The sequence below is a fragment of the Hyla sarda genome, chromosome 2, assembly GCF_029499605.1.
Source record: "Hyla sarda isolate aHylSar1 chromosome 2, aHylSar1.hap1, whole genome shotgun sequence".
In the NCBI taxonomy this organism is placed as follows: Eukaryota; Metazoa; Chordata; class Amphibia; order Anura; family Hylidae; genus Hyla; species Hyla sarda.
In genome coordinates, this window is record NC_079190.1 from 385104019 (window position 1) to 385113544 (window position 9526).

The 9526-nt window shown below is 45.9% G+C and overlaps 1 protein-coding gene across 3 annotated transcripts in view; it reads right to left on the reverse strand.

Moving 5' to 3' along the window:
* The window catches only part of ACOT9 (acyl-CoA thioesterase 9), a 40556-nt gene extending 32722 nt beyond the window's left edge, over positions 1–7834 (reverse strand). The window contains exons 1-3 of one of the 3 annotated variants that reach the window (XM_056558576.1): positions 7697–7827; positions 5682–5779; positions 994–1020 (exon numbers count right to left, since the gene is read on the reverse strand). In XM_056558576.1, coding sequence (XP_056414551.1) covers positions 994–1020; positions 5682–5779; positions 7697–7713 — 142 coding nt within the window. In that variant the 5' untranslated portion in view covers positions 7714–7827. Of the gene's footprint in view, positions 1–993; positions 1021–5681; positions 5780–7696 lie in introns of all 3 variants that reach the window. The other 2 variants (XM_056558575.1, XM_056558578.1) reach the window with 2 other exon arrangements.
* Positions 7835–9526: the final 1692 nt, after the last annotated feature.

Consider the following 9526-nt stretch of genomic DNA (forward strand, 5'->3'; position numbering starts at 1 on the left):
GAGGATGTTAATGACGGGTCTGGATGATGACAGGGGGGGATGAGGTATTTCCCACCCTAGGCTTATACTCGAGTCAATAACTTTTCCTGGGATTTTGGGTTGAAATTAGGGGTCTCGGCTTATACTCGGGTCGGCTTATACTCGAGTATATACGGTATGTTTATTTATAGTTTTTTATGCTTTTTTGTATTAATATGGGGAAAAGGGGAGATTTAAACTTCATTGGGGGAGGGGCCTGGTCACATTTTATTTTAAACTTTTTTAGTCCCCAAAGGAGATTATTTACAGCAATCATTAGATTGCTAATACTGCTCAGTGCTATGCATAGGACATAGCACTGATCAGTATTATAGGTCATCTTCTGCTCTGGTCTGCTGGAAGGCAGATCCATGCAGAAGACCCCGGGAGACGGGCGGAGGCAGGTGAGGGGACCTACGACTGATCTGATCCCCGCGGCAGTGCCGTTGCCAATTAGATCAGCCATTTTAAGTGCCGCACTGCCGCAGATGCCGTGATCTGTATTGATTCAGGCATCTGAGGGATTAATGGTAGACAGTGCGATCGCTGATGTCCGCCATTACCCGAGGGTACGCGACTGCTGACAGTCGCCGGGACCCGCTGTGAATGAAGCGAGCGCCGTATATTTACGGCATGTGTCCTTAAGGGGTTAAAGGACAAAGCATTCCTACTACATACAAATACCCAGTGAAGAACTGAAAGAGGTTTCCTGAGATAAAGCTTGTGTGCGGCCATTCTTATGCCTTAGGTTGTAGCAGGATGGTTTTGTGTTATGATTTACTATTATTGTTTGCATTGGAAACTTCTTGTAAATCAAATGTAATTAAATATTATTGTCACAGGACTTGGGTTTTAATTCTCTTCCTGCTTCTCCCTATCCTAGTTGATAAACGTAACCTCGTGTCTCTGCAGTCCAGAGCAAAATACACAGGAAAGGTATAAAGCGAGGCGAGAATGCATTAAATGACCACAAACCATTATTCACATGGACTGGTGTGCATCCTGTAAGGGAAGACAAGTTTATACCAACAATGTACAAGGGAAGCAACTCAAATCATATGCATCATATGTAGTGCCCACTGCTCCATGCCATCCTGCCCTCATACTGTACAGTACACTGCCACCTTTTTACCTAATGCTTCCTGATTTACACTGTTCCCCTTAAATTAGATGAATTAGAATCACCTTCAACTATACCTAACTGTTCTCTGTCTAGATCACTATATATAAGTGAAAAGTTTACTATGTCATAACATCCTTAAAAGGGGTATTCCGGGCAAAAACATTTTATCCCCTATCCATTCTATGTGGGAGCTGCATCTCTAGTTTCGGAAACCTCTGGGTTTCCGGGACTGGGGATGTGACGTCACGCCCCCTCCATACATGTCTACGGAAGGGGGTGTGACGGCCGCCACGCCCACTTCCCATAGACATAAACGGAGGGGGCGTGGCTTGACGTCACGTCCCCAGTCCCGAAACATTCCGAAACTAGAGACGCAGTCCCCGCATAGAATGCGGTGCTGCAGGTAGATCGCAAGGGGTATCAGCAGTGGGGCCCCCGCAACCAGACATCTTATCCCTTATAAAGGGTTATTAGTTTGCTGTCAGCAAATCAGAACAATCTTGTTTAAAGGGGTTCTCCGGTGCTTAGACATCTTATCCCCTATCCGAAGGATAGGGGATAGGGAATAAGATGCCTGATCGCGGGGGTCCCGCAGCTGGGGACGCCCGTGATCTTGCACGCGGCACCCGTTTGTAATCAGTTCCCGGAGCGTGTTCGCTCCGGGTCTGATTACGGGTGACCACAGGGCAGGCGGCGTGTGACGTCACGCCTGCGCCCCCATGTGACGTCACGCTCCGCCCTTCAATGCAATCCTACGGGAGGGGGCGTAATAGCTGTCACGCCCCCTCCCGTAGGCATGCATTGAGGGGCGGAGCGTAACGTCACACGGGGGCGCAGGCGTGACGTCACACGCCGCCCGCCCTGTGGTCGCCCGTAATCAGACCCGGAGCGAACAAGCTCCGGGGACTGATTACAAACGGAGTGCCACGTGCATGATCCTGGGGGTCCCCAGCGGCGGGACTCCCGCCATCAGGCATCTTATCCCCTATCCTTTGGATAGGGTATAAGATGTCTAAGCACCGGAGTACACCTTTAAGTTGTTGTTTATGTGTGTTGGAGCTTCCATTGTAGATTCCATCCAAAAATCCCAGATAAAATAGAGCAGTATGCAGAGATAACCTGTCCAGTAAAATCCAAACATCATGGCGGAAACATGATGAACCCATTACAGTCTTTCAGGTGTTTCAGCTTCTACATCAAGTCCCAGCAAAGCTAGTCCTGCTGTCAGCTGAGAAGTTCCTACCAACTGGGGGGTGGGGGGGACATGTGTATCTGGGGCCCTATTTACTTACTAGGGGAGCACTTTATGCCTGCCTACGGAATGAGGGGATGTACCTGATAAAGGGACATATCTACCTGAAGGGGGGACTACCTATTTAATGGGACAGACTTATCAGGGGCCCTATCCACCTAATGGGGTGACATACTGGTCTGCCTATTAAGTTCCTATTAATAAAGACCTTATTTACAGACTATTTTGGTTGGAATTATTTTATGTACCAGGACAAGTGGATTGTCATGAGGGACAGGATTATGTCAGGCTGCTGCTTCCAAAGCCGGCAGGATATTGTCATGTATAAAAAGAGGCATGGACTCAAGGGACAGGGACATAATACTCCCCCTTTATAAAGCATTGGTACGGCCTCACCTGGAATATGCTGTTCAGTTTTGGTCGCCTGTTCATAAAAGGGACACTGCGGAGTTGGAAAGGGTGCAGAGACGCGCGATTAAACTAATATGGGGCATGGAACATCTTAGCTATGAGGAGCGATTAAAGGAGTTACAATTGTTTAGTCTTGAGAAGAGACGTTTAAGGGGGATATGATAAACGTATATAAGTATATTAATGGACCATACAAAAAATATGGAGAAAAACTGTTCCAGGTTAAACCCCCCCCAAAGGACGAGGGGGCACTCCCTCCGTCTGGAGAAGAAAAGGTTTAGTCTAAAGGGGCGGCACGCCTTCTTTACCGTGAGGACTGTGAATTTATGGAACGGTCTACCTCAGGAACTGGTCACAGCAGGAAAAATTAACAGCTTTAAAACAGGGTTAGATACATTCCTGGAACAAAATAACATTAATGCTTATGCAGAATTATAAAACTACATCCCTTTCCCTTATCCCCTTACATCCTTCCCTTCAATCCCCTGGTTGGAATTGATGGACGTATGTCTTTTTTCAACCATACTAACTATGTAACTATGTAACTATGTGTTCCGTTTTAGTCCCTTGGACAAGTTTTTTTTTCCCCCCACACCCCTGATATCAGCATATATGTTTTATTTTAAAAAATATACAGGTTTTTTGGTGTGGTGTAGAATTTTGCAGTCAATGGTAAATGTTTTTTCATGTAAATCCATGCAGATTCTGTGGTCAAATTAGCGTATATTTTAGCAGTGTGAACATGCCCTAAAAGCGTGCTGTCTCATATTGCAAACAAGGATGCACTCATTTACTGATCACAAAGACCCTGTAAATGTATTAGAAAGTTGTATACATTAAAAATGCAGTGACTTTGCCCCGTACAAAAAAATGTGACAAAATAGAACAACTCAACGACAATGTTTGAAAAACTGCACCGTGCACTATTTGCATGCCCTATTGACAAGCAATGTGTTCTATCTACCACATATGACCCCCCCATCCAACTGGACAGTTTACTATTTGGGGTATCTAAGGGAAACAATGTAAATGTGCCAGTCCACATGACAGCAATATCTGATGAAATAAAGTGCACATGTGGAAAGTATAAAAGATTTAATTGTCATTTATTACACATACATCCGGATCAACATGGAGTACACACACTGTCACTACTCCAGGTACATTATGTTACAAGCAGTGCCAGCTATAACTCAATGTTCTCATATGACAACCCAAACAAGACAGGTACGCATGTCATTAAATGTTAACAATGCTGATGTAGTAATCATATCACTTCATAGAGTAATCCAACAGACAGGAAAACTAGCGTGAGCTGGCGTCTGACAGACTACACCCTAGGTTCTCACCCTGTGGCATGTATAGATGTGCCATGTCTCTAGGTGGTACTTGCATGGTCTTCACGTGAAGTAAAACAGGCAGCACATTGGATAAGCACAGCTTTGGAACTCTATGACACACACATATATATATATATATATATATATATATACACACATACACACACATGAGGAAATAAATTCACGTTTTTTTTGCATTGGAGTTCTGCACACATTTTTATGGATATCTACTGGGACTGTAATCGAGTTGAGGGTGCGTAACGCACCCTCAACTCGATTACAGTCCCAGTAGATATCCACAAAAATGGTGCAGCGCTCCAATGCAAAAAAAACGTGAATTTATTTCCTCATGTCACACAAAAATAGCAATGTTTCAGCTCCTCAATGGAGCCTTTTTCAAACGTGCTTGAAAAAGGCTCCATTGAGGAGCTGAAATGTTGCTATTTTTGTGTGACATGAGGAAATAAATTCACGTTTTCTGCATTGGAGCGCTGCGCCATTTTTGTGGAGACATATATTTATTTTTAAAACAAACTTCTGACGCAGCATAGAAACATGTCAGAAGTCCGGATCTGGGGGACCACCACCGATCACTAGAACAAAGGAGCAATAGGGGTCAGCTGAGTGCTGTGCCCCTCTGTTTCTTTTATCTGGAGTGGTGTATTGAAGCAAAGTCAAAAGATCAAAGTCCATAGACCCCCACCACTTAGGCAGACTTTATGACCAGTGATTTTCATATATATATATATATATATATATATATATATATATATATATATATATATATATATAATTTATTTATTTATTTATTTTTACCTCAGCACATTCCATCAGCAACAAGGATTTATTTTTATGTCCATTCAGGACAAGTCACAGATTTTTTTAAAGTTATTTCTGGCCTACATATAAAAGTTAAGGGGGTATTCCCATCTCGGCATGTTTTCCCTGGCATAACATTCTCGCGGCAGGCTCACATTTACAACAAATGTAGGGAATTACTTAATGTGAGCATAGCCTTATATGCAGGAAGAGGACCATTCCATTTGGATTTTTCCGCCAGATTTCCCTTTGGAAATTCCGCCGTATGAACATAGCCTTACACTACCAGCCAGGATGGGAATGTTAATAAATTTCATCCACACGCTTTGGAATAGACAAAAGCGTAATTGGCACAAAAATTTATCTGCAGTGCAGACTCCACAGTAAGTCAATCTGTTGTGGCTTTTCCTATTAACATCAATGCAGAAGAAAAAATTAACAATGTAAATGTCTTGTTGTGGATCCTGCTATAGAAACACTGACACCTGAAATAAGCACTAGGGGGACATTTATCGAACCTTAAGCAGAGGAGCAATTGCCCATAGCAACCAATCAGATGCCAGCTTTCATTTTTGAGAGGCTTTATTTATTTTTTTAATGAAAGAAGCAATCTGATTGATATGGGTGACTGCTTCACTGATTCCTGGCAGTGGTTTCATAGATCTCTTCCTTTACGTTTTCTCCAAAATCCACATTTTGTACAACTCTGAGCACTTACCTTCATTCATATCTGGTAGCTGGCCCTTCGAGTGCATGGTGCTTGCTGTCATCAGAGATCTCCTGAGAAATCCAGACCTTTGACAGGTCACACTAAGCCTGAAACCAGGAGAAAAGACCAGGGATTAGGAAGAAGAGCTCCTACTGTGAAATGTTAAAGGGGTACTCTGCCCCTGGACATCTTATCTCCTATTGAAAGGATAGGGGATAAGAGGTCTGATTGCATGTGGTCTGGCCGCTGATTGCATGGGGTTTTTCCCAAATTTCCCATGCAGATATTCCATCGTCTGAACATAGCCTTTAGGGTGCATTCAGCAGTAGAATTTTAAAGAAAAACGGTCACCCATTCACCCACACTAAACCCAATACACCGGGTTATGGTGCGGGTGAACAGGTGACCGATGCGGGGTCTCTGACTTATATACATATCTGCAGTCCGGCGCCCGGTCCCTCTGAAGATCCTCTTCTGTCTTCTCTGATTTGCACGCTGGAGGCGAGCCGGCCGGCTGTATAATATTCATGGTCACAGGTCACATGGGAGCTTAGTAGGCACAAGTACTCACGTGACCAGCAACCATGAATATTCAAATTCACCTGGTGGGCCCGCCTCCAGCGCGCAATTCAGAGAAGACAGAAGAGGATCTTCAGAGGGACCGGGTGCCGGACTGCAGGTATGTATATTAGGGTGGGTTGACACCACGTTTTGCAATACAGTTTTGTATCAGGTTTTTGATTTAAAAAAAAAAAACGATTCCTCAAAACCTGACTAAACTGTATCAAAACATGTGTACAAATTTTTATCTGTATCCGGTTTGAAAAATGATGTCCAGTTGCATCCATCTTTTCAGAAAAAAACATATACGTTTTTAACTTTTCACTCCATTATGAATAAAGTTTTACTTGTTTGATTGAAATTCCAAGAAAAAAAAAAAAAAGCAAAGCCAAAAACCATATGGTGAAAACCGGATGGAACTGTACGCACATACAGTTCTGTACGGTTCACATTGACTCCCATGTTAAAAAAAACGTATACGGTTTAATACAGTTTTTCACCCGGACCAAAAACCATGGTAGGCCACAGTTTTCTGTCCGAAAAAAAAAAAAAATAGTAAACAACCGTATGGTTTGAAAAACGGAGACAACCGTATACATTATGGTGCATACGGTTTTGAATAGGAAGTCTATGGGCACGGATTTCTGTACGGTTGCATACGTTTTTTTTTTAATGAAACGTATAGTAAAATCATGGTTTGAACCCCCCCTTAGTCAGAGAGCCAGCATCGGTCACCTGTTCACCCGCACCATAACCAATATTGGGTTTAGTGTGGTGACCGGGTGACAGTTTTCCTTTAAAACCGCCTCTTGCAATATCTCTGCCAGACCTATTCCTGTCGGCTCATTTTCCAACCCAAAATGAAAACCTGTGTGGAAACTTACAAAATGTACCCATGGTTCAGCTGAATCCAACATGCCCCTTCCTCTCTCGACTGCAGAAATGCCATTATATAGAGCAGTGTTTTCCAAGCAGGGTGCCTCCAGCTGTTGCAAAGCTACAACTCCCAGCATGCCCGCACAGCCAAAGGCTGTGCGGGCATGCTGGGAGTTGTAGTTTTGCAACAGCTGGAGGCACCCTGCTTGGAAAACAATGCCATAGAGGGAATTCTATATTGGGAATACTGCTGTGAGCAGACTGTTCACACACTGCACTTGATCTGTGACAGAAATGTACAGTAAAAATGCAGTATCAGGGAAGGATCACCAGTGTGGACAGAGTCCAAGTACATTCACACCCTGGCACAGATGTTGGCACAATACATATGTTCTGCCACATTCCTGCAGCACACCCTGTGGACCCCCCCTTCAGACCTGACCTCCACTGCCACCCTGCCCCATCCTGTGCCACCCTCCCACTACGAATATCTTATGAAAAGCCTGAGGGCTACAGCGCTGATCACCGCCAGCAGAGGGCGCTACACTGGGCGTTGTCGCCTCCTGCAAGACAGCGGCAGCCCCTACCTGACTCCGAGCAGCATGTTCCCCCGTATCACGAATCCTCCCCGCTGACAGAGGAGACCACCAACAGGGAGCGATACCCCGGACCTTACTGCTGCCTCTTGTCAGCGACCCGCCCACCTGTCAATCTCTGAGGGGAGGAGCGGTTTGGTTTTTGCATGGGTTCGGAAATCTCGCCTCACACCGGTCCTCCTGCACCATAGAGAGCGCGGTGTAGAGCGCCCGGTTACAGTAAAGAGCAGGCCTACAAGTTTCATTATACATATTCCCTCAGCCCTGTAAATGGTGGCAGCGACAGAATACAGGCCATAGCCTGTAGCAATATTCCTCAGACTGTGGTCACCCAGCCAGGGCTCAAGTCCTGCAGGAACTTATGGGGGGGGAACCTGCACTTTTTTTTCATAGCAGGAACACCATTCCCATTAGTAGGAGTCCTGCAGCACCAGCCCTTTGGTGGAAATCTAGGTTGAGTTCCCACACCTTTTTTTTCCCCGCGACTTGACCCCCTGCACCCAGCTGTTATAAAACTACAACTCCTATTATGTAGCACAGTGTTTCCCAATCAATGTGCCTCCAACTGTTGCAAAACTACAACTACCAGCATGCCCAGTGTGTTCCTTATGGCCAAACTGTGGCCCTCCAGCTGTTGTTAAATTACAAACCCCACATGCATGCTGGGAGTTGTTTTGCAACAACTGCAGGGACACAGTTTGGAGACCACCACTCTGGAGGAACCATCCTTTCTAGAGATGAGCGAACTTACAGTAAATTCGATTCGTCACGAACTTCTCCGCTCGGCAGTTGATGGCTTTTCCTGCATAAATTAGTTCAGCTTTCCGGTGCTCCGGTGGGCTTGAAAAGGTGGATACAGTCCTAGGAGACTCTCTCCTAGGACTGTATCCACCTTTTCCAGCCCACCGGAGCACCTGAAGGCTGAACTAATTTACGCAGGATAAGTCATCAACTGCCGAGCCGAGAAGTTCGTGACGAATCGAATTTACTGTAAGTTCACTCATCTCTAATCCTTTCCTGTATCCCTCCCGTATGTAATTAATTTCAATGAGCCGACCGGACTGAAACTCTGACTCCGGTCGACTCATTTTTGCCCCGTGTGCGGTTTTCCCTCAACATACGATGGAAATCCGTTCCAAATGGACCATCGTTTGTTGAAACCATCGTATGTTGAGGGATCCGTGCAATGTAAAGTATAGGACAGTGGTCTACAACCTGCGGACCTCCAGATGTTGCAAAACTACAACACCCAGCATGCCCGGACAGCCAACGGCTGTCCGGGCATGCTGGGAGTTGTAGTTTTGCAACATCTGGAGGTCCGCAGGTTGAAGACCACTAGTATTAAAGGTTAGACTCACGTGTCCCCGCCTCTCCGGACCGTCACCGCTGCCCTGGATGTCGCCGTCCATCGCTATCGCCGCGTCCCCGAGGTGTCCCCGACGCTCCGGCAAGGCCTCTGCTTCCCGGCATCCTTGCTCTCAGTCGCCGCCATCACATCGCTACGCACGCCGCTCCTATTGGATGATGGGACGGCGTGCGCAGCGACGTGATGACGGCGATGGAGAGCGCTGACGATGCAGGGGATCCCGAAAAGGACGCGCTGGAGCCCCGAGAACAGGTAAGTGATCGTCAGCGGAGCACACGGGGCACCATAAACGGCTATCCGGTGGCAGCTGAAGCAGTCTGCGCTGTCGGATAGCCGTTTATGCGATGGCCCCGACTTACAAAAGCATCGTATGTTGATGCTGCCTTCAACATGCGATGGCCTCAGAAATTATCGTATGTCGGGGCCATCGTAGGTGGGGGGGGGGGGGTCACTGT